At 31.8% G+C, this 27,387-nt stretch overlaps 2 protein-coding genes and 1 long non-coding RNA gene across 3 annotated transcripts in view; 1 reads left to right on the top strand and 2 right to left on the bottom strand.

Annotated features, from left to right (window-relative positions):
• The window catches only part of LOC140040574 (cyclin-dependent kinase 2-like), an 82,600-nt gene that overhangs the window by 15,789 nt on the left and 39,424 nt on the right, over positions 1-27,387 (bottom strand). The gene's annotated exons all lie outside the window — the stretch shown is intronic.
• On the top strand, positions 180-14,857 carry LOC140039723 (uncharacterized). The gene is made up of 3 exons (XR_011842567.1): positions 180-337; positions 12,287-12,594; positions 13,658-14,857. It is a non-coding gene; the product is annotated as an uncharacterized lncRNA (long non-coding RNA).
• Positions 21,902-26,795, bottom strand: LOC140039722 (uncharacterized). Its single transcript, XM_072085338.1, has 3 exons — positions 26,556-26,795; positions 22,934-23,176; positions 21,902-22,288 (listed from the first exon to the last, which is right to left on the bottom strand). Exons 1-3 carry the CDS (start codon positions 26,566-26,568, stop codon positions 22,233-22,235), a joined length of 312 nt encoding a protein of 103 aa, XP_071941439.1. The 5' UTR covers positions 26,569-26,795; the 3' UTR covers positions 21,902-22,232.

Here is a 27,387-nt window from a genome sequence, read left to right as displayed (position 1 = left end):
TCTAAGCAATTATACGTCCAATGATAGCGTCTTTATTCATAAAAATTCACTTGATCGCTTCCTGCTAAACGGCCACTATTTATTGCTATAATACATGAATAACGTAATTTAGTAAACTTAATAAGCTAAATTCATCATTTATCGAATTGATCGAGTGGGTATTTGGAGGCGCGGACTAAACCATTGTCAGTGTAGATATAATGCAGGTGCCGGTGATTGGGCATTTCAGTTAAAGCGAAACTTGGAAACGAACGGACGGAGGCAGTGAAAAGTCACAACACTCGGGAAAACGGACTCAAGAACATTGTGGAACCGGCGTTCAGTTGTACATAGAAAGGTACTGGTCCTTTTATACTACATTTGTGTAGAAGTATACGTGAGTTATCATTTAAGTTTAAACTAATTTATTTGCGTAGAAATGTCATTCATGTTGGCTGTAGAGCTATGGAAAGAGTATATACAAACTCACTCTTCCCTGAAACTACACCACATGAGCTTTGTACAGTTCCATAATTAATATAATGTTTTACGTTCTTTGATTTAATAACCGAAATATTGTTGTAATACTGATGTTGTTAATTGCATTTTTTTAATACTGTGCGATTTTAACTAAATCACGATCAACGGAACGTGTTGTATCTCCCTTGAGGTTGTGCGTCAATAATATTCTATGTAATAATTAATTACCTTGCGAAATTCTTTTGACAAAATTTAAAGCAGATTGCTGAAAAGATTCCCACCAAGGAATACATTTTGTAACCAAATTGCTGTATTTAGTGCAGTATTTCATCCATAAACGCAATGTAACTTTCGAAACACGCGTTAAGAAGCAGGTAACGCGTTTCCAAACGTTTTGTTGTATAAACATTAGGTCAACGAACTATTGTATTACATGATACGAATTGTTACTATCAAATGTTTAATCTTATCGTCAGAGAAACATTTCGCGTAGACAAATATAATCAGACGCGCGCGTACAAATACTGTTAATGTGTATGTGTATCTGTCGTACATCCGTTATCCATATTTAAATTGATGAAATGTTTCATGCTAAATCATTTTTACTTTACATGTTTTTAAATAATTTTATAATAAAGGTAACACAATTCCAAGTACGTTAATAGATTCTGATACCATAGTTTGATACATATCTTGTCATTCTCACTTACGTTACAATCGCCTGTATCTTACTTTCAACAACTCAATGATAGCAATCAGTCATCAGCGATCATCAATTTAGTTCACACTTTATTTATTACCTTTTAAGATCTAAAATCTCATAAATAAAAAATCAGTATACACTATAGTAAAATAAAGAAATTGATTTTATTCTGAAGATTGTAATATGGGCTTATATAACTTGTTAGTACCTGTAAATAAATACAAAATAAAATACATAAATAAAAAATAAAATCTGCATCGTTGACGCATACGTAAAAAAGTTGTAGGCCTACTATCGGCGAACGCGCGTGCGTAAAAGACTATACCATTATCATCATCATCGTACGCGTACGTACTAAAAGATGTACTATTATCATCAACTTACGTGTGCGTACACAAGCTGTACTACTATCATGAGCGTACGCATGCATATTAAAGCTGTATTATCACAAACGTAAAAAGCTAGCTGTATAATGTTATCATCAGCTTACGCGTGCATAAAAATGCTGTATCATTATCATCAATATGCGTGCGCGCGTCGTAAACAAAGCTGTAATACTGTATGTTATCAGCGTACGCGTGCGCGTGCGTACAAAATATGTATATCATCAACAAAATTAATGACAATTATGTCTCTTCGAATTTACGATCTCACATAGATTTTCAAGATATGAATATCATCAAGTTTCATTTCTGAATCATAATTTTGAAAATAATATTACTTTATAATATTATTTTATTTCGCATCTACATATTATTTACATTCGTATAATTTAATTTGGTAGGTACTCTTTGTTATGTCATTGTTTTTTTGTTTTCACTTAGACTATGGTAGCGACAAAGACAATAACGACTCGAATTTATTATTGTCAAGGCTGAAAATATAAATATGGAAATATGCCTATTTTATAATAATTTATATCACACAATAACATTTAAATTGCGTGTAATGTTAGAAGGTTTGCATACAACAACACACATAAATCGTTCGGTTTTCCGGTGGGATTGTATACGAGGTGTTACTGTGAGCGTTGATTAGATACACCATATAATATCATATGATTGTAACAAAATTTAGAATCATTTGATTTACCCACTAGTCTCATTCCGTTGTAATAATGAATACAAGACTAACTTAAGACTTACTTAATGAACTTATTGTATAATTTATTGCCTTTTGGCCATTGGCAAATACGTTTCGTGCCATCGTTAGTCTATTTATACACTCTTATTGATAGTATTTTACCTATTTTTCTTACAAAATGAATTAATTTAAAATTGTCAATAAACAAAGATTTCTTCTTTTATCCTGAAATTTTACAAAAGAGTTAAATAGCGTCGAAAGTTTTGCCTATGTTCAATCCGATTTATTGTAATTGTTATGTTTTTACGATTGTGAAATAAATATTATTGTTAGTTTGGCAGCTCAGTTAACAGAAAAAGACATAGAAGAAAATAATCTAGTACATTGTTGTTTAAAAATAAATTCCTTTTTTGTTTTTTTAATATTTTTTATGGCGAAAAAAATAAACAAAAATTGGTTTTTAGTCGTTATAGACTAGTCGTCGTTTTGCAAATTATTTATGAATCAGCTTGTTGATTTTAATGATCATTACTTTTGATATCATATGCCCTCACCATTCAACTAATTGACTTTTATTTTAAATGTACTGTCTTTTGCTTACGTTTGATTGTAATTTCAGTCAATTCTTTCTTTGTCAAATAAAATAGTACTGCTTTGTGGCTACATCGTTTATTATTTCAAACTTAATGGAAAGAGAAAACATGCTTAGAAATGAATTGTTGTAAGTGTCCTATATAATACACACTGAAAAACAATAATTTACATTTCAGTAGACGATGCAGAAACATTAAACAATTGGAGAAGAAATTTATCAATGGCAAATAGAGCCTAATGGTCTGAATGAAGGAGTTATATTTCGTTCTAATTTTTAAAATGTGTTTATTTTCAATGAAACTGAGATTTCTTGATTGTCTTTAATTACGAAAAGGTTATTCACAATTAACATCTTAATGACATCAATGCATTGTGCATTCTCGACTGACCATTGCTGTTTAAGTTATTTAAATACAATGTCTGTATCTATAATGTAAGCTGGTGCTATTTGCACTTATCTTACCATGCTCATCTTTCTGTTTGACGAATTTAGTCAGGATGGTAAGGAGGAATCGATCCGGTTTTTGGTTTCTTGATGAGCATACAAGTGTATCAGTATAAATCGATGGTTGTACGAAATACATTAATGAGACTTCTTTATCATGATACATGAGTATTCTTATAGGCAGATATCCAATACTATATGTAACGATATGTCTTAATCAGTGACTTTTGCCAAAATTCTAGTTAGCAAGATAACGTGTTTGTCACAGAAAAGGTACCCATTGCATCTTTATATAAGTTTACGTAAGGGCAAATAGCAATTCATTAAATAATTAATCACCTCACGTTATACACTTCCACCATCACTTTCTTTTACTTAACAAAATAATTAGGTTCCCAACTATCTGAGCGTAATTTGTCAACATCGTATAAAACTAGTTTTAGCAGTTCTACAGGCATTGCCAAAAAAAAAAGTTTACAAATTCAAGATTTATGTCACATCAATTATTGCAAGTCACATAAAAGTATATTTTCATCTGTTCTTCATTAAATATCATTTTGTGATTATTACAAACTTACATTAGAATTAACAATTAAAGCTAATGCTAGCTTAAAACCTGCAATTGATAAGTCATAAAACATTAATAAACATTATTCAAATATCCGATTTTCTAAATTTATCTTTATATCATCACAATTATGCAGTATTTACGCGAGCAATTACCGTTAATGGATCATTATAGGTCAACAAAAAGATGAATAAAAAATCAGAATGATAAAATAAAATGTAATTGGTGGATTTGGAAGATCTAGCCAATGAGTAGGTATGAGTGGATTTCAATCATAACTTTAGGCAAAGCATTTTCAGATCCTATGTGTCGTTTGAGAATTCGTTCTTGATTTATTAAAACGAGATCTGAAATGAATCATAATTGGTACATTTCGGATGTATTCCATTCGTCGACGATGTGATTCTTCGTAATTTTAAAAATTAATTTTGGAATTGAACCTGCCTTATTTTGACGTAACGAATCCCAACATCAACTCATAAAATCCATTTGTAATCGTATAGTTTTCAATGGCTGCATATAATTTGTACAGAATTGTACAGTAGGACGTGTTAATTGCTACGTCATGAGCTAATGTAATTGCAGACATGGAGAAACAAAAACATAATAAACAGAATAGAATAGAGAACAATCATTTACTCCCAATCTTCAACAAGATTTGTACGGACGATTATAAAGTAACAATTCAACATCGTTTATTGTTTTTATTAATTCTCTTTCATTTGTCCATTTGTTTGGTCAATGTTTTCACAAAAATACACGACGATCGCGTTCTTTCCAATTAAGAAATAATGGATATTGAAACCGCAATAGAATAATCATTAACAAACTCAGCTGTATTCCAAGTATCCCCATGCCTGCAGCTGATCCAATACCACAACATGTATAATATAAGTACAAATTTAACGGACATCAATAAAGTGGACAATAGAAAACAGACGAGGTAATTAAGTTGCTATAATTTACTTCAAATATAATAATTAATGAACAAGAACTATTTGTTAATAATATAATTAAAGAAACCAATGGTGTTTACACGATTCTAACCCTTAACGAGTATTGTATTAGGTAGAAATCATTTCATATTTCGCATTATTATACACATTTTTAATCTGCCTTCGAAAGCCCCTTTCACAAATTAAACAGCTTCGATACGTTGCTGTGGTAGACTAGTAGACCATTCCTTTTTAATAGATCGCGCCCTTAAAAGGGTCTGACAGCATTACGAACGTACGTTTTTTTGTAGCCTGGAAGTGTGAATAATCATATAGCGAGACTTTTCAACACATCGATTTTTTTGGCAATTGAAACGTCGATATAATACCATCTGTCCGTCTGTGTACTTTTGCATCTTTCTTTTCATAGTTTTCACAATAAAAAATATAATTTATGGTACAGTATATTATCATTTTTATGTTTAAATGGAAATTCTAGGCAACGACACTCGATCTTTTACAATCAAGACTCAAAGTAGAAGACAACTAGTGAAACCATAAAATAAAATAACAATGTTAGTTTACACATGTAAAAGGCTATCATTATTCAGGTTCCTATGGAGATATGTAAAATGAGCGATATTTTAATGAAAATGTAAGAATAAGATTAATCGAACTAATAAAAATTTATGCCAGTACATTAATGTATAGAGAACGTGTTGTTGAAACTCTACGTACCATAAGTAGGGACTTACAGTCCTTGATTCAAGACACAACATAGTACAGAAACGCGGTTAAACAAAAAAAACTGTACTAGTAATTTACACACAAATCGAATCACTAGTTTAATTCCCTCGTGAGCAAGGTGGATAAGCAAATACTTGAAAGAGCAAAACTAGTTTACTATGCTCCTTAAGCAGCTGTTAAATCATAATGACATTTTAAGGATGAACAATCAGTCGATCCTACAGTATTTCTTAATCAATTTGCAAACTATAAATTAACATGCATGTTGATATTTAATTAGGTTCATGTTTAAACAAATCGTTCTTATAATAAATTACTCTCCCCATAGTCCTCTTAGTACAATTAATAATAATCATTACTATTATCAGATTATTGTCTGCAATTAAATGCGTTAATTATATATGCCTGAGGTTGCGGTTCATAAGGCCTAGATGCCGAAGAGTATCTATACTATGAGTATCTGAAGGCTTTTCGGATTTAGTCCTATGGTATAATGAACAATCAGAATGAATGTTACAAAACACACTATTCCATTTTATCATCTAAAAATGCGCTACATATGTTCTCATGCCAATTTTATAAGTTATCTTGTGTCGTAATTTATGTTCCATTCCTTCTTAGAAATAAGTCGTAAGAATACGTCACTAAAAATATAAGTAATATCAACAGTGAACTAAATTGATTGTTTATACAAACAATAGCCCACTTGCTTTTTGAGTTAATATATTTTTTTTGTAAGTTAATGCGTTTGATTTTATTGTTAGTAGGGTTTGCATGCTAGCATTGAGACGGTAAAATAATATAAACTTAAAATAATACTAACATATTAAGACTGAAATATCTCTTCAATTTATGTTTTGATATAAGTACGAGAAAATTATTCTAAAAAACGGAATATTATATTCAAAAAAGTGTTTGAAAAAAGTGATTAAGGAAATCATTGTTTAATACACGAAGCATTGTGAGACATTGCTAGTGGTTAGTCTACCATACAAGAGAGAAAAAAACAGTACTAGATAAGTACTTAACAGGGAAAGAAGGGCACGCTTTAATGTTTGAAAAGGGTGTGAAGAACGAGTGAAAACTAACCGATTCTCGGTCTGTTACCGTCGCTTGATAATAAAACAGCCCCACAGTTAATCGTCGCTAGACATGATACCATACGAAAATCGGCTAATAAAACAACCGATTAAAACATAACAGTTAAAGGAGGAAACAAGAACATTTAAATAAAATAAGTAAATAAACAAAGCGCTCGGGGAAAATTCAGAGCGACAGAGGGCGTTCTATTTTATATTTTAGCTCACATTAAAGGTAACTCGAGAGTAAGTTTTTATGAAGTCACCCATATAAATACAAATTCTGTAAGAATATACCTATTAATGAACAACTTAAACATTGTTGACGCTGTCGTGCAAACATACAAACAAAAAATGAAAGCACTCGGAAACAGAGAAATCAAAGATCTTAGAAAGATATACTTTCTAAGATCTTTGGAAAAATAAAAAAGCAACAGAGGGCGTCCTATTTATCATTTCCGTCACATTGATTGTTACATCATCAATATATCGATTTTTCTGAAAATCAATAGACATGTTCTGTAAGTATATATCTATTCACACCGAAATAATCATGATAAATTGAAAATTGTGGACAAACAAAGAAAGTACTACTTTTCAAAATTCTATTTTGCCAAATTACAATACAAGTACTATACCTGAAAAAACAAAATTTATTTTCCAAGTAATAACAGTCTTGTGGGTGGGAGGGGCGGTGGACAAACTATACTGACTGTAAAAGAAAATGTAATCAATATGATTTACAACGTGTATCACTTACAGTAATGGCGTGTATTAGTAGACAACTGCCCACACATCCGGTAATATTGAGTGTTGTACAATAATTTCCAAACATTCATAATGAGTTATAAGAGCAATGTAAATATTTTAATCAAACAAAATATACCGGTTGTTTAATTAATTTAATTAATTTTATGATTAATAACATTGTTGTATCATTTTTGGCAAGAAGGTCTTACAACATTGTCTCATTAACAATGATATAAATGTTGGAGTGGATCTTAGAATTGTAAAAAGTTAATAATCTATCAACAACGCACCGGTACTATAATAATCATGCACTATAAATAGGTATAAGTCGGCATTTAGGTCTGTTTTCACTTCTTAACAATGATGACTTAAGCAAAACAAGGCCAACAGCCATAAGTCGCGTGCTAAAACGCATAGTGATACCGGACCGACAGACAGACCGACAGACCGACCGACCTCAATAGTTCACTATGTCGGTCGGTCTGTCGGTCTGTCTGTCGGTCCGGTATCACTATGCGTTTTAGCACGCGACTTATGGCTGTTGGCCTTGTTTTTCCTTAAGTCATCATTGTTAAGAAGTGAAAACTCTTTAAGACTCTAATTATCAAACCATTATTTTAATTTAATTAATCTTTTGTTTTTAAGATGTGTTCTGCCTCATGTCACCGCTGAGTCGGTTTGTTTTTCTTTTTCATATTAATTTATACTGAATAAAAAAATAAATAAATAAATTCCTTATGGAAAACATTTCTGTTCAGGTTATATTATTGACTTACAACCAAGTTGAGATGAATGTTTACTAAGCGCAAAGATACAATTTTTATTTATACAACATGGAATTGTATGTTGTTTTAACATTAAACACTCCATAATGTTATACCTATCTTTACTTTTAAACATTAAGACAAACAAAACAGTCCAAATAAGAACTGGTGTTCAGATGCTCTTTGTAATTGTAGTTTTTCGTCAGGGAGTTGAGTAATTAGATGTTTTGCCCTACTCTGACAAGTGTACTTAGTATAAATTAAAAATTACGTCAGAGTAGGGCAAAACATCTAATTACAGATGCTCTTTATTATTCACTCGATTATCTGTACTTTATCTCTACATATGGCATATCTGTCCAATATCATAGGTACATTGTGTAATACAGTGTATATATGTATAACATGTGAGACTGTATCGAGAATCATCTAGTTTATATTAGCTAATTTCTGAATATTCTTATTACAAATACTTCCAAATCTTTATTTCAAAATTTATTTTCACATATTATTCTCATGGCCCATGTTAAGATTTGCGGTGTTAAGATATTAGAGATATAAATTATGCTTATAAAGGACTCTATAAAAGAAAATGTAATAATACCGCAGTCATTATTGCCTAAATATTTTGATGACGATGTGGCCTCGTGACTGATATGTCACATTCATTCGGGAGTTAGAAAGGTTTATAAAAACTACATTATAACACACACCGACTACTTATCTATGTTAGAAGCATCCATGCTAAATATCATCGTGTTAAATATCTATTCAATGGTCTCTCATTATCACTTGAGCTGTAGATTGTAAGGGCTAGGATTTACTGATCATCCGATTTCGTAAGCTTTTCACGGTTATTGAATTAATTGAATTGACAACAACATATTTTTGCTAACAAACATATTAAATAGGTTTGTGTATTTGATATGGATTGGAGCAATCTCAGGGTCCTTAATTAAAAAACAATCCTAATAATAAATTAGGGCCTACACATTTGGGAGTTGTTTTAGTCTTCCGTAATTTTGGTTTTTAATTAATTCCCATAACATTCTCCAAAACAACCAGTATGGCTTCCGCTTACAACACTCCACTGATCTCGCACTTCTTGACATCCAAAATAAAATTTCTGTCGCACTATCAAAAAAACATCACACCATTCGCCTATTCCTTGACCTATCTAAAGCTTTTGACACTATTGACCATTCAATCCTCCTATCTAAACTTAACCACTATGGCATCCGTGGAATTCCATTATCCCTAATTACTAACTACCTTCAAGACAGAATGCAATTCACTTCTCTCAATTCTCACTCCTCTGGCATCCTTCCTGTTAAATGTGGCGTTCCTCAAGGTTCTATTCTCGGTCCCTTCTCTGTCTAATCTACATAAATGATCTGATATATACCTCAAACTATTTCTCTTATGTTCTATTTGCAGATGACACTAATATCTTTCTCTCCGGCCCAGATCCTAACACTTTAATTCAAACTTTCAACCGAGAAATCCGAAACGTTTCAAACTGGTTTAAAATCAACAAGCTTTCACTAAATATCAGCAAAACAAATTACATTCACTTTTCCGGAAATAAAAACAATAATAATGCTACAAATACAAATATCTATATCGATAATATACCTATCAAACCAGTCGACCACACCCATTTTCTTGGTGTGATTATTGATAATAAACTGAACTGGAATCTCCATATTAGTAACATATCAAAAACAATTTCAAGAACTATTGGCATACTAAAACAACTTAAATTCACTCTTCCGTCTAACATTCTTTTTTCTTTATACAATACTCTAATACTTCCACATCTCTCTTACTGCAACATTGCATGGGCAGCCACTGACTCAAAACATCGAACTCTCTGTCCATGGACCAGCACGGAAACAACCAAAATAGACAAACTATTCAAACTCCAAAAAACGCCCTTCGCATTTGCACTCTCTCTAACTACTTCTCTCACTCTAAACCTCTTTTTCACACCCTAAATACCCTAAACATTTTTGAAATTAACAAATTGCAAACTGCCCTCTTCATGTATAGGTACTCAAATAACAAACTTCCAACCACTTTCAACGGTTTCTTCACTAAAAATAACGAACTACACACATATAACACTAGGAACGCAAACAACTACATTTCCAAAAACTATAACAGTAAGCTAATACTAAACTCTATACTACATACAGGTCCCCTACTGTACTCTGGAACTCTCTTAAGCCGTCAATAACTAATAGCAAAACAAATAATACTCTAAAAATAAACTACAAATCCTATCTAATATCAAAATATAAAGTAAATTAATTATTTCGATCATATTAATACTAAAATTAAATTTAATTAAGCAAATTATATAAATACCGTTTGTCCTTCCTGTCGTCCTTGTGCGTCCCTGTCTGTCAGTAGCTAATCTTCACCTATGATTATTATTATTATTTTTAACTCTACTTTATTTATTCTGGTATTCTCCAGGCATAATGCAACTATTATTTCCTTAATTTCCAACCATTTGTATCTATTATATTTTTGTATGTGTTTGCATTATGTGAATAAATTTGAACTTGAACTTGAATTTGAACTTGAATTTAAATAATTGATAAAACTACTAATATGAGAAATATTGATGATATGACGATAATTAATTAATTAGTTACAATTCAATTTATTGTTGTTATCATTTCTTCTTCCATTCACATTCATTTATTAATTCATTTATTTATTAAACTATATAATATTGTATTTGCTTTTTCTTGTATATTTCTGATTTTTATATTGTATTTTGGTGCATTTCAACTTATGTATTCTGAATTTTGTATTGACTTTTTGAATTATATGTAATATTACATGTAATTTGGCATGTAATAATATTCTTGTGCAATAAAAGTTAATTAATTTATGATTCCAAATAGTTCGGTTCTTTCGTATTGAAAACACTTTTAAAAAGGCATTGATTCGTTCGCCCGTAGTCATCGTGGTCGAAACATATTTCCTCTGGCACAATACTTAATCTAATAACCTTTAGTGCATTGTCCCTTAGTACAAATATTACAATATGAAGCTCACGCAACTATACGTTTAGGAATACAGAAATCAATAATTTAGGTATAAGTACGGTTGTAATAATATTACATTAATGTCACAAAAACAAGTACGTATTTTCTTTATTGAGTGACTTATTCTTACCATGAGAAGGCAATTGGATGTTTTACGTTTTAAAACCAGTTACGAATTGCTGCTTAGAATTTAAAAACTTGTTCACGTCATTTATATGTTAGACAAAGTAAATTGCAACAGTATACGGTAATTTTTATTTATATTTATCATTTAGGGCTTGTTCGTCACAAGGTCTTTTGATTAATAGTTTTCTGTTTTTCATCTGGCGTTACTTTATGAGTTTTGCCCTCTTCCTTCATTTTACAATTTATATTGGATATTTGTTGTTATTTTACTGCGGAAGAAATAAATGTTAATTTGATTGATTGATCTTAATAAATAAGTTGACTTTGCTTCAATGAACGTTTAATACTCGTTTGGTAAAATTAGTTTTATTATTATCGATGTTATTATTACTATAAGTAATTGGTATTGTTTTATATAATGTATTAGGAAGCATTCGATTAACGACGACCTAAGACTTAGGTCTAGCTCCTTCATGGTATAATATCTCCATATTAGTTTTGCAGGATTTAGGTTCAAGCGACGACCTAAGACTTAGGGACTCTAGTTCGATCCTTCATGGTATAATATCTCCATATTAGTTTTGGAGGATTTAGGTTCAAGCGACGACTAGCGACACAACGTGTAGGCCGTCACAAATCGAAATCTCTCTATTTAATTATTACATATTCGGATTTTTGTGGCGAAGAATAGAAATACATATTCGTGTGTGGTAACACCCCGGCTAACACCCCGAATAACACCTCCGATAACACCGCTTAAATCCATGAAATCCATTAAACGTTTTTTTAAATGACCAGACAGACACACAATGACTCGCCTAACACTATTTAGCACGTATTCACCAGAAGACGGTTTAAACGTTGAAATTTCTAATTCTATAAGTTCATTAGGATAATTTAAGTGGCGTTACAGCAGTATAAGAATAATCAAATTATCACAACTTATCAATCTTGTACTTAATATCTTGCAGGTTGAGAACTAAATACAGCCATGTATCGTGAAATATTTACATGTTTGGTAATTGCTGCCGTACTGGCATCTTCAACACAAGCCCAAAAAAGGAGGATTCATAAGGGAACGCAATGGGGCAAACGAACGTCACTCTTCGACCTAAACGATGACCGTAATTTGTCTGCTTTTCCCGATTCCTCCAAGCAAATAGACCTAGGAAATCTTGTTCGTGCTTGGATAAATTTTGAGATGCAGAGACAAGAAAATTCAAAAACATTTCCAACGTTTGACCAAGCTCTTGGCTACGAAACGTCTAATTTTGAAAAGGTGAACTAAATCGCATTGATTTCAATTACTGTATGGTAATTTTACCATAAGACTAGTAGTAGATTTAACATGCAATTACTACATAATAGGTTCGTCGATAGAACTACGTCTTTAAAATGCTCAACCATTAATCCCAATATCAATTACAAGGGGTAGCCTATTAATCCTAGTATTAATTATATATAAAACGCCTGCAGCTAACTCATTAATTGCGCCTATACAGTTTTGCTTTTACATCCCCGTGAGACTGGTAACAAAGATCGTTGAAATACAGCATATACTTTGTAAACCAGTAGGCCTATATGTTTACCTGGTGAAGATAGATGAACAAATACAAGCGCAAATTAAGTAGAAAATGTTCCATCAGTTACTGTCAATTACAATACGTTGTGTAAATAATGTAAATTCAGAAAAACTCACGCCGGGGAATAAATAGATAAAAACTATTTATGGAGGCTACAATCAAACACTGTTCAGTCATTAAATGCAATAGAAAATCAATAATAAATTAAAGTTTAAGTAAATTCCAACAAATCCAATCGACGACAACAGCGAAAATTATATCTGTTTTGTTGAAGAGGAATACCCGGTATTTTAGGTTGTTCTTTGGTATGAACAATTCATTTTTTTCAGTCTTCACTCTATTAATATCTGTTATGACTTCATGATATACATCTTTAATAAGACCGAATTACAGGTTTGTGTTTATAAAAACCATCTCTACGACATAATTTGTCATTGAAATTAGACTTATATGAAAATTGAACAATAATAAGATTTCTATTAAAAAACGGCACTCCAACATCAACTTTGAAAACTATATTATTGTAGGGGTAACATCAACAATTCCTAATTTAGAATAATCGATCAAATATAAGTTAAATACGTTTACTGATTTAGGCTTAAACATTTCCTTAAAATAATTCTGTTCCATTACATTCATTGATGTTTAGATATAAGCCAAAATACTTCTAACTGTTTTGAATGTAAACATTACGTGTTATTCTTCTCACAATTGTAATGTATATACGACTTTATTTCCCTATTTGCTTTTGTTTTCTAGGAGATAAAATGAGGCCTTATTAGCAGGAAGGAGATACATCTACACAATGTGATGGACTGAATTTATTTTCACTTATACAATATAGAACACACCAAGAATGTTCAAGAATATTTTAGTAAACTGTTATCGGAAGTCGTAACTTCGCTACAGTATTGTCACTTTATCACTACTTGATTTATCCGAAAAAAAAGAGCCAAAATGTTTTACAAACTTTATAGATGGCGCTCTTTTATAACGGCGTTTCTTCATTAAGAGTGCAATTGCTTTCTACAACTACATGTACAAAGTTTGTTATTACGATACAAAAATAACCATAAACACTAATTCGTTGATGTTAACATTTTAATATATGTGTTTATTTGTGGTGCTAAAATTTATTGCAAAATAATACAATGTAAAGAATTGTATTGGATTGTGATATATTTTGAAAGTATATCTTAATTAATTGGCTACAAAAACTAAAATTATGCCAATATACGGAGTATAATATTTTATTAAAAACATGGTCTAAAGTTAATAAACGATGAACGTCACATCTTAACACTTAGCTTAATTAATCGATAGTATCGAATAATAGCAAAACGTTTCTCAAATTATTCTATCAATTCAACAACAATTTATTCATTTGGTTAGATCTCAAAAGTACGTGTCATTTTATCTACTAGAATATTATTTTAAAGACAACAATGCTTATACGATGAACAATAAATTCAAAATATTGTGAATCGGTATATGTTATGGTGAAGATGTGTATGTTTTGACTAGTTTCAACAAAAAATTAATTATAATATTATTTCCTAGATTAATAAGATATTTATATCTGTTGTGCGATTGCTAATGTACAAATCTACGTATATCTGTTCTTTGAAATGTTGGATGGATATTGTTATTGTTGCTAATGATTGGTGGCGTCCTTCATATCAATATGCTCGAGTTTCAGGTAACCTTTGCAGTGTTATGGAAAGTAAGCACAGTTCTAAGTAGTGCTTGAGAAAATACCCGGCCGTCTCTGTCCGATATGTACAAACACACTATGAATACTTTGCTTTTACCATATATTTTTATTCTTAGCGTTAAGGAAAAACTTTAGACATTTGTAAATCGTGTTTCGATTTAATAAAACTCAAGTGGTTAGGAACACAATAAGATTTTCGATGATGTTAAGTTCAAAATGTTCATATGAATAAAAAGAAATGACAAGAAAAGAAGCTGTTTGTTGTATCGTCATTTGAAAAAAAGAACAAATTGTAAAATTGAAGAGGTACACTGTTTTGTTTAGCCTTCTATGCTGTAACATAAACATTTTAATTGATTATTACATACAGTACGTTGAAATATTCTATTTTATTTCATCAGTATATTTAGTTGAAGTGTATTCCAAGTTAAAATATTTTAACTGAAAACTGAAATCAATAACGAAAAGATCATTCAGGATATAAAAACTTATTTTTGTAGCATTAAAATATATGATGATCAAAATTGATAAGTTAATGAAGAAAACTTAATTGGACTTGATCGCTTTTCTAATGGAAATCTTTAACGCACCGAGTCAAATTGCGTTTATTGTCGATAGTGGTCGTTTTGCGTTACACATCTGAGATGTAACGCAAAACAACCACTATTAACGCACGTATAACGAACGTGGTTCATCGATGCTTGTCAAATCAAAATCAAAAACCATTTTAATGAGGAATGATTGTATAAACTATCAATTCAGTTACTACGTAGTATAATACTAAAATAATTTAAATTAGTGTGTAATTTGGCGAAGGAGATATCTCCGTGGCCTCAAACTTGTGTGTCGATATACAGCGGTAACTGATTAAATTATACAATACATTTATATGAAAGTATATAAATGATAATAACCTACTTGGAAATTAGATAATACATAAGTTTGATTATCAATATCAATCAACATCCTCCCAAGAGGTGGATTCATGCTCATGTATAAACATTCACATAACCGGTGCTATAGGTTCATCTAATGGTCAATTCGGAACTAGCTTTAAACAAGACGTACTGGCCCCCAAAACAATAAGGTGATGTAAACTAAATCTGTACATTGGAAAAAAAACAATAGACACACCACAACCGCATCATATAGGGTAGGTTAACTACTGTACAATACATTCAACTCTATTGACTCAGGCTCGTCCATAACACATAACACACAATGTATTAACCAACACATATAACCCTCTGAATAATATCATACTAAGACAATGCAGACTGTTTATTTCTGTAGACATGATACGTACGGGTAAAATAGCGAACACGGATTAATAAAACTGAAGAGGAATGAACTTCTTACTGTCGTCACATTTCAAACCTTTTGGTACAAAGTTCTAAAACTTTGCACTATGATATCATTCCGCCCCTCCCTTTGGCATTTTGTGCGCATGTGCGATTATTTCATATTCAACAATCATTACTTGTTTTCACGATTTAAAGTTCATTTCTATAATTAAAATAAACTACAATCATTCTAGTTTTATTTGATAAACGTTCCATAAATATCATCGTTATGGCACAAGCATTCAATATACCACTTGCACAGAAATAATCAAATTAATTCCTATATTCCATTTTGATTTCACACACACACAAATAATCTAATTACGGTTACGTTACTGAAAACTAACTAATAGACATCAATGATTGACTTGACAATCTTCCAAACGTTCTAGATTTCGTACAATATCCATCGCCATTGGAAACACAAATACAAAAAAAAACATGCCAAAAAAAAGACTGGTGCTTTAAGGTCAATGGTGGTGCTTGGACCTAACACTGCCAATAATTTTATTAATTACAGTTGAAAAACTTAATTTAAACGCAATGCAATTATATTATAGCCGCAACCGCACACCCACGGCATTCATTTAGGATGTTCACATTCAAGGTATAGGTCAATAGTTTAACGTTCAGTGTGACACAACGAAGATAAAAATACAACAAATAAATTAATCATTATTAAATTGATTATGAAACACTGCGAACTATATTAAGATTCAATACTAGTCGTTATATAAACTGTTGATGTATGTCTATGGGTGAATTGGCCGGTTAAGAAGAAAATAATAATAGGAGGCGCTACGGTTATGGATATTGTCAATAGGAGGCGCTATTCATCAGATTCATTTAGCTTACCTACTATGTAAGAAAGTACCGTACCTCCTCCCTGCGAACTCCAAGATCATCCACAGAAGTAACAAAATGACGTAGAAATTAACCACAAAAAGTATGAGCGACTAAGTAAAATAGACGCGCTCTCATCTCCGGATTCTATTCCACCTGATGTAGCGCAACTTTGACTTTTATCATATTTTTTAAAATTATTTATTCTTTATACTGGGTAGCCTCTTCAGTCTAAGACTGTTCTCCCTTATTATGATTTGCGACAGTGGCTGTGTGTGAACTAGTACATCGGGGTAATCCCCTACAGGTCTCGAAAGATGTACTAGGTTCTTTAAAGTTCACATGAGCCAGTGTACACTGGACCTGGACCCCTTATCCGAGAAGACTTGTTCTACCACCAGAACCATGAAGCGAGTGAGCCTCGAAACCTTGCCGATGTTATGGCTACGTATTACGGTTCCACTGTCTTAACCGCTCGGCCACTCACTCGCTCATATATATTTGAAGTATAAATCAGAAATCAAACACAGATCCTCAAATAAACACTAATATATTATCACATATGTGCCTAAAACACTTTGTATCGATATTCTAAAATATCTTCCGACAAGAAGAACGAAAATGACAACTGATGGTTCCAAATAAACCAAATAATGGATCAACAAAATAATGGATCAACTACATAGGTGAAACTTACGTTTTTGTTATTGATTGTGAAGCGCACGTGTAACTATCACTAATTCAGTATGATTAAAAGATAAGAGAAACAGATTTATATTCATGACTTTAAATCTAATAGAAACCCCCTCAAGTAGTTTTACATAACATATTCCTTGGAGTACAGTATTCTTAAATTAAACTGAATTTGCATAATCCATTACATCTTATCAAACTATTAACGCGTTTTTCCTGAATAAACTATTCAGAACAGATATAGATAGACGACAATTCTTCTTCTAATTCTTGTTTTCTGCATCGCTTACCTACAAAAAGAATATTTTTGTTCCCGGGCCCGTGTATGTCGATAATTCCTAAAAATTAAAAAAAATTAATCAAGATCAATGTATATTTATAATCATAATTGCTTACCCCACTTTTTTCAGTTTTATGTATCACTATTAAACGTTATTACTGTCGTTGACCGGCCAGCGATTATATTTTTTCGTACATAAATTAAAATAAATACAAGACGGACGACTTCCAACATATAACTGAAAAATCTCTCTCACTATGCAGTAAAAATAAGTTGTTCATAGGATTCGAACCCTACATCAGCATGCAAAGCCAGTAGTCTAAACCATTCATCTACACAGACGGCTCGATGGAAACCGTTTGCATTAGCGAATTGTAGTCAGGTTAATTCTTTGTACATAAATGCAATGGTTTGACACCTAATTTATGTACAAAGACCGGCAAAGTTTTTACTATTATATAATTAATTATAATTATTTAAAACGCTTTGGGAGCTTAAACAAAAATAAAGGGGTTTACAGAAAGTAGTTATAGTATTATATTAATAGTGTGACATTTAATGAGCAGTGTTAAAAAAGAAATTTACTTGATCATTGTTCTTTTAAATTACAAAAAAAAAATTCATGTTTATTCGAAAACAAGGGCTTTGGAAGCTTGTGATTGTTTTGCACGATACTAATTTTATTTTGTTATTAACGGTTTCATCAATGTATGTGAAGGATGAATTGATTTTGCATCTACATTTCGTATGTCCAAACTGAACAAGCAGATGTTCCATCAACAGTGCCTAAGGCAAGTTATAGATCATCGTCTTTTCTAATTTTCTTTGCTTGTTGAAACGTTATCTTAGCACAAATCAATTGTTATGGTATGTCATGTATCGGGTTAAAGTTAAACCAGGGGAAATCCATGTGGTTTTGATTCGATTTCCTAGAATTATGAAACACAACAGATCTACCTATGGGGACTTGTACACTAATACAATCAATATGTATTATTAAATTACTTTTGTTCAACTATTGCTTATGAATACAAAAATAGATTGCTGGTACTGTGTGACCGGTTATAGTGTCAACAAGCAAATCCATTTGGGAGAGTTTGTTTCTATGAATTATACAAAATAATAATAAAATACACATTTTGTAAAAAGTACTTTCAACAACCTTGAGACTAATCTGAAGAAAGTTGTTATTTCATGTCTATGATAGGCCTACATTCCAACAGTTCAATTGGAACCCAACAGCTTTAACAAAACCAGGGATTCACTTTTTCTTGCCCAAACCGTTGATAGTGTCAACAAAAAATAATTTATACAAAATAATAATACAATACACATTTTGTAAAAATTACTTTCAACAATATTGAGGCTAACTGGAATAAACGTTGTTACTTCATATCTACACTTATATGCCTACATTCCAACAGTTCTATTGGAACCCAACAGCTTTACTAAACCAGGGATTCACTCTTCCCTGCCCAAACCACTACTAATGTACGAAATTTGTCATAACTAGATCACCATACTTTTTACCACTATTTTTTTTAAAACATTATAGAAAAAGTGGAAGAACAGTGAACGCATTCCGTTGCAAAAAATGGAAATGGAAAACAAAAAACGTGTCATAACACCCCATAACGTTCTGAAATTCGTTCAAACCCATTCATTATTGTATAATAAAATAAATATTCAACTGGAACGCAGTCCTTAATCCTCGTATCCGTTGAAGTAGGCTATAAATATAAATTTAGCAGTCAGTTCTTCTTTGCTATTGCTATACGATGAGCATAAGATAAGAGGTCACACCTAACTGGTATGTTATTATTTATTATTATAAGTTTGGATGACACGTAGCCTTCTTATGTTTCTGTACATACAATAGAATAATATTTTCGTGTTTCAAATTTATGTCACAAATAATCTTATATTATGTCACCATTACTAAGCTTGAGCGATATTGAACTAAACATGATATGGTACGATCAATTAAATAACATATCAAATAAATTATATGTGACAGTTATGATTGAAAAAATTGTCAACATTTGCTACGAGAACCTCTAAAAAATGTTATGCCAATATCGGTTGAAACATCAGTAGGACATAGAATACGATGATACGTAAGTCATGACGTCAACAGCAAAGAATTAAAGAGGGCGCGATGTTAAAAACAGAATCAGCAACTACTTTGCAAACTGAATTGTGTAAAACATATATAAAGCATATACTGTTATGTCTACATTATCACTGTCCTCTGCAGATGAAAATTAAACAAATACAATTCAACTGTCATTTTTAAACAATGCTATTGAATGTTCCACCTAATTTAATTATAATTCAACCTCGTCGAATACTCCTAAACAAATAGGCATTAACATGTTTACATTGTTCCACAATGGCATATATGCTGATCACACAAGTAGTGGAATTTATTACTTTTAAATATATCGATTTACCATAATATTTTTTTTTTAATGTCGAATACTGTAAACCTACTTTTATACATAATATTTATGGCCGACGTCACTTATTAGCCATGCTTGTTAGTCGATAGATTGTCTGTTTGCATTTTGTTAACCCGTGAGGTATAAATACATGTTAATGGATTAACATGTTGACTTTATCGGACACCTCAGAAGAGCAAGATGTAAAAAAAAAAGTATGTCATGTAAATAAACTCGTCAGATACGGTGTACACTTACAGTAATTATTATTCATGACGATTCACATTCATGTGATTTTTCCCTCCAATGATCTATTGTTTTCTTTGATTTCGGGGTTTTCATGGCATGTATTTTATTCAAATGGTCACCCACATCTCACCCACCAACTTGTTCATACTTTAAATGCTTTAAACTTGGTTCACAACACCAAAGCTTATGTGCAAAAGCGAGTTGACCAATGCCAAAGCGACAGATCGGGTAACTCATTGATTTGTGATTGGTCAAATGACTTAGGTTGCGCTTACGTCCTTGCGTTGCGTGGGAACAAAGATTTAAACAAGAAGGCAAACACCACCGTACAAATCATGGTAGAATTTCAAATAGAACATTCAACAAAGAGTGTAAATTTGAATAAGCCGGGTAACTCTCATTTATTGATAGAAACACAAGGAACTTCAATTAAATAACAGAATTTTCAAATTGGAAGGATCAAATATCTAAAGGAAAATTGGTTCAATTGAGAAAAAAACACTTGACGGCTATCAAAACTTCTTTCTTTTTCTTCTAAATATACTAGGTACAGATAATAATAATATATCATGTTTATCAAATAATAACCGCTCACATCACGGGTCCTAAAATAAATGAAATACTGTATATTTGCGACAACCAATACGACTACGTCCAAATCCCATTCTCTATTATTTCAACCTTGTAATCACAGTCAACATGTATGATTTATATTTGCATTCCATCTACCTCAAAATATAATAAACAAATCGACTACTCTGTATGGGCCTATACAAAGTTTTATATTGGTTTTGGTCGCTTTTGTTCGCACGCGTAGAAGCTATTTATATTCTGGGCAGCAATTTCACCTCCCGTCACGCTTCATTGCTTGTCAGAGCCGAAAGTTCATTGTTTGTCACAAAGTATTGGCCTAAGATGACTAGGCTACGTTTACGACTTTCGCTCTCTGCGGGTGAAAGCAATTATTACAGGCGACGATTGTAAACGTCATAGTCCGTGAAAGGTATTTTGTTATCCAATGAGAAGCGTTCTAATATGCACATTTGGTCTGTGTAAATAGGGTGGGGCCCTTCGTCATCAAACCTACGTTACATTGCTAGGTATTTTAGGCCATAGATATGCTTACGGAACTAATTTGCACTTTCTAATCTACATGGTGTTTTTTGTTATTGGTCAAATAAATAAGTAATTGAAATAGTAAGGTGAATGTTGTTTTTCCTGCACCTAGGCCTACTGTCAATTACAAATTTCCTAATCTGAATATAGCTGTTTTAAAAGCATAGTATATAACAATCTAATATTTCTATATTAGATTGTAAGCACAAGACAATAAGCACAACCAATTGAATGAATGTATACTTAATAACAAAAGACAAAACAAACGAACACAAAAAGACAGAAATGGCAAAACAGTTACAAGAAAATTATTACAATATAAGTACAAGCTATTTATTGTATTTATTCAGAGAAAAAAATAACTTCATGCTGGAACATAATTTAACACTTTATTACTTCAAAGCATTTATGGAGATTTTAAAATAAAAATTGTTTGATAACTGAAATTGGTATTTAAACAGACAACGTTATTAACTTATTACAGATATCAGTGTAATTCCCTGTATGAAAACGAGTACTGTATTCACAAATGGATACAGCAATTGTAATTAGCTAGTCCCCAACGTTTGACAAGTCTTTGGTTTTTTTATGTAAATCAATTGTGTTTTTCCATGAGTACAGAAACTGAAGCGACGACAACAGAGGGCGATCGTCCTTATTCTAGCTTGCTCAGTTTCCTTCTTAATTCATTCTGGTCTAGCAAACCATCTCCTAAAAAGAATTTTAAAATGAATGAAAACATTAATTGAAACTAAACTGTACTAAATTGTTAAACTATTTCAGACTCAAATGCTAAACAAAATACATACAGTACATAATTTATGGCGACGGTGTACGGTAAGTACTGGAAATATATGTTTTACTAGATGTAGGATGTAGACGCAATGCAAGGGGGGTGACCAATCAGAAGTGACAGTTCGAATAATTCATCGCTTGTGATTGGTCAAATCATTTATGTTGCGCCTACTACCATGCGTTGTGTCTACTTGTGAGAACAAACTACGTAATGTTAATTCATTGTTATTAAATAATATTGAAGTTGTTAATATGAAGCGTTCGATTTGGGACGACCGACAACATACAGGTGTTGTCGGTTGCCGCCTGGACCTAAAAACCATAAAAACTGTGTAAGGATCGACAAAAACCGTATTCCCGCATGCAATGAATTAACCTTACGTTGTAGTTTGTTATCACAAGTAGACACAAAGCATGGTACAGTAGTAGGCGCAACGTAAATGATTTAACCAATCACAAGCCATGAGTTATTCGAACTCGGTCAACTCGCTTGCAATGCGTCTACATCCTTGCGTTCTGTCTTTAGTAGAAACCAAGCTTAATAATTAAACATTGTCTAACCATTTAAGTCTGTTTTCCTAAAAAAGACGGTAAGTGGATCTTTGCTCATAATTTGGAGATACCCGAGTTCGTTTTCAGATATGAATCCATCACTGTCCAAGTCGTAATGGTCTATCCTTTCGTTAGCAGCAGGCCATGACTTTTTTCCAATTCTTATCTGGTGCTTGCCGTTTAATAGACAGTTGCATAACGTCGCTCCTAGAAGCAATGTGAGGGCGATCAATCTAAGTCGTAGACAACATTCTATCGAAAAAATAAAACTTCCCAATGTTAATTATAGAGGGCGCAATTCGGTATGTAATGTAAAACAGTAATGATCTAAACAGTATACTTTACAGGTTTTAATTCAAACCAGAATAATATCTAAGCTATGAAAGTTGATATGATAATTTAAAATGGGTGGATTTTGATAGATTGTAGAGATGTGTAATTGTACTCTTCCCTCGAATTACTAACTCAAAGGTATCAAGCAACAGAGGGAAATGGTGAATCGCGATGACGTTACTAAGTATCAACCAGTTGGGAAAAAATTTTAACAAAGCGGATAATACTATGTGTTTGTATGTGATGTACCGTACAGTAGTGTGTACCAATGTGTTAAAACTAAAACCATGTACAAAATTGCAGAAAGACACTCTTGCTCCTATTGGGTAAATTTGTACACATTAGATTTTAATTTTGTATGTTTTACCTGAAAACTTAAAATGGTATTTTTTTTACCTTCTACAATTGGGGCCAAGCTTAGTATTATGTAACACTATGGTGATGGGAACACTGGGCCCACCCTTTCCGTTGTTTTCTAAACTCCCAAAAACTAATCTAATATTATTTGAGTAGATTTTGAAATATTTCAAAACACTTTTTGAAAATTTTACTTAATAATTAATATAATAAAATTAATAAATATGCTAGGAAATGAGCTTTACAACATAAACATTGAGAAAGCACTTATGTATCAAGATAGGGAAATTGTCTCCCTAAACCGTATGTTATGATTCCATACACAATTTAATTTATTGAGACGACTGTTGCCCATTTCTCTCTATCATTTTGATCCTGACTGTTCACTCATGTTTAATGAAAATCTATCCTGAGCTTTAACATGAAATCGCAGACTATTTAACCAAAACAAAATTATCCTTATTCTCTCATAAAGATAACGTAATTTGCACTAAGTATGTGTAGCTTTGAAAGGGTTTGTCAGTCTTGTCAATCTCAAGATGCACCAATCATGACGGTTGGCAAGCGAAAATAATGGCATGTAAATCAAAACGTCGAGTTAAAACGATGGAAACACCCGAGGCTCTGAAATATGTTATATTAAACAATTAAAGGTTTTCTATAAAATCATTTATATTTATGATACATAACAAGCTACTGGCGTTCTCTTGACAAATTAATGTTTCCTATCACGGCAAAATAATAATCTATAAGGATGTAGTTAAAGCAAATAAATTCAACGTTTTCAGAATATATCGCGTACTCGACAATTATACTCCGTTTATAGTCATTTGGTATTCTGTTCATGATCATATAAGTAGTGCTAATAATCTCTCATCATGAACTATTACACTGTTCCTATTAAGGATAATCCTTACTCGTCTTTCAGTCGAGATAATGGCTCTTTATTTGCTTCTTTATTCCGTATCTTAACAGGTCAATCTTTCAGGAAATATCATTCAATGAAAATAAATGATGACTTCGGAACATGTTAAGCCTACATTAGAGCAAACAGAATTTCAGACAAAGGCATTGTCTCTTTTTTTAAATATCGGTTTGAATACCGGTAGTTTCTAACAAAACATAACGATATTAGTTTTTAAAAGAAAGTTTTAGGAATGGGACATTTTTTAAGCGGATGCCTGATGGTGCTTGTTGAGATACCGTTATTAAATGCCTACACTACTGACACTCACTAAGTGCTTGGTGCTTGAAATGACGGGATATTATATATTTATTTCGAAATTTCGAATTTAAAAAGCAAGCATTAAGTCTTTATTTTAAAGGTATTAACTCATATATTAAATTATATATTAAGACAGACGCGATTTCCAACCTGAACTCACTTCCTTCTATACTGCCTGTGGTAACTTATCTTTAATTTGACATTAGAGGTTAAAATTATAGATCAATAAACGTACTTTATCATACAAATAAGCAAGGATAACTCAAAAGGTTTGGAGGCTTAAGCTCTAACCATTTATTAACAAGCGCTGCAAAGGCAATGTTAGTGTCAGGAGAAAGTAAACCATATGGAAGAAAGATTGTAGTCAACATACAAGAAACTGCAGGAGCTGTTTATAGTCGCTAGACATGATACCGTATAAGAATTTTTCAATCAAGAGGTCGCGCAGTACCAATACAACTAACTAAGGGACTTTTGGATTGCAGTTTTTTCTCCGAAAGAAAAACAAAATGATAGTATTTACCAGAATACTGATAATAATTTCAATCTATTACTCCTATTCCTTATTTTAGTTTCTTTTATTGCGTCCCCAAGGTACAATCAATAAAGTGTTTTCAGTTTAATTTTCTACACGAGCTCTGCGTAAATTATCTATTTTAAGTTAATGTTTACTTGTGATTACTTAGTTTAGTAATTAAAGGTTAGAAGACTTGGCCAATAATACAAAATCAGAATATATTAAATGGACATCCATTATACGCAGTACAATTAAGTAACTCACAGAATGGGAAAATGGAAAACAAAACAATAATCGAATGACTAATATCTAAAAAATGTCAAAACAAAAAGCAAAAACCATAGGCCTACAGAAATTTAAAATTATATTAGAATATTAGGCTAGCATATGGTGCACTTGTATTGAGTTTTTTAGCTAATGAAGCTACTGTGTAATGATAATTTTTCTATAAAATAGTAAAATTATCTAAATGTTTAAAATAACGGTACATTGATGAACAAATTCATACCATGACAATGTATGGTTTAAAAAGAGTCTCTGTATTAACTTTAGGTACAGTTGGAAGGGTATGCTCTTATTGATTTAATAAAATACAGTAAATTAAATTTAGAGTTTTATCGCAACTTTTTTGAAATAGGAATAAATAATGTGGTCTTCAAATATACAGGAGCAGAGTGTATATAAACTCGAATCATTGATGACATTTTTTTTAAAGATTTAAAAACGGTTGGTTCGCTTTATGTTATCGAGTGAAAGTTTTTCAACAAAACGCTTACTTCAAACTGTCTATATTAACTAAGAAAAAACTATTCAATACAACAATTTCAGCAAACGCAAAACAAGATATTTATTTATTTATAAACATTATTAAAAAATTACTATTATAAAAAGTATATACAGTGTGACATCGAATACAAAATATTATACAGTATAGGCCTACCTACATGACATTTTCGGTTCGGCGTTTATTGTTTTGATTTTTTGTTTTGCTTTAATTTCGTATTGAACAACCAACAGGGGACAGTCCCAATAATAGGCCTATAACAACTTAAACAATCTTAAATTTAATGTGCTACAAAACAGCACACTAAGGATCGTTTAGAGAAGAAGCAACTAAAGTAACGCGGAGCTTATTTCACAGGATTGAATGGAAATGATTATAACACAACCTAAACTAGTAAATGGAAAGTACAACTTACCCGATTTCAACATCGTTTCAGATACCGTAAGTAAGCCGTAGGTGAGCACTCCTCAATGAATATATAGCAAGGTATTACACCGTCTCGCCACAGAAAATGTACAGTCTTTCGATTTGGGTTACACACGCTAATATCAATAATAACTGAATGATAACTTTGGGATCGACTTTCTTCCAATTAAAAGCGTTCCTTCCGTCAGTGGACTGCCAGTTTAATGCAGCTATTATGAAGTTGAAATGTTTTGCGTTATCTTATAGATAAGATGAAGAGAGTTGTAGGTACGGTGTTTCCAATGACGAAACCTACGTCACGCGGTAGTGTTGTTGCCCCTGGTAAGTGATTTGCCAGTTTCAAAGAAAGGAGTTCATCTGTAAATGTATAGCCAATCATTGCCTTCTATTTCATAACGACCCATACCAAATTTTGAAATTATTACACTTGGCGACCTTTCTAATTTAAAATTAGGCCTCTTGGAGGCTAATTGATTTTGTGATGTTTGTTTTTACTGATTTTGATGGGTTTATTTTAACCAAAATAATAATTATCATATAAACATTTAATTTAGATTGTATAATGAAAATCTTTAGGCTCCTATTATTATTATTTTCATTTCTGGCCGGAATGGATCTACCGTGTCTTATTGAGTAACTTTTCTTCGTTTATTTATTTTTTAATAATTGTTCTTAACGATTTGGTTTTGAAATACGTTTGCGTCATTACTCAACTCAGGAGTTCATCTGTAAATGTATAGCCAATCATTGCCTTCTATTTCATAACGACCCATACCAAATTTTGAAATTATTACACTTGGCGACCTTTCTAATTTAAAATT

This window comes from Antedon mediterranea, chromosome 2, assembly GCF_964355755.1.
Source record: "Antedon mediterranea chromosome 2, ecAntMedi1.1, whole genome shotgun sequence".
NCBI lineage: Eukaryota > Metazoa > Echinodermata > Crinoidea > Comatulida > Antedonidae > Antedon > Antedon mediterranea.
This window is presented reverse-complemented; position numbering and strand designations above follow the sequence as displayed.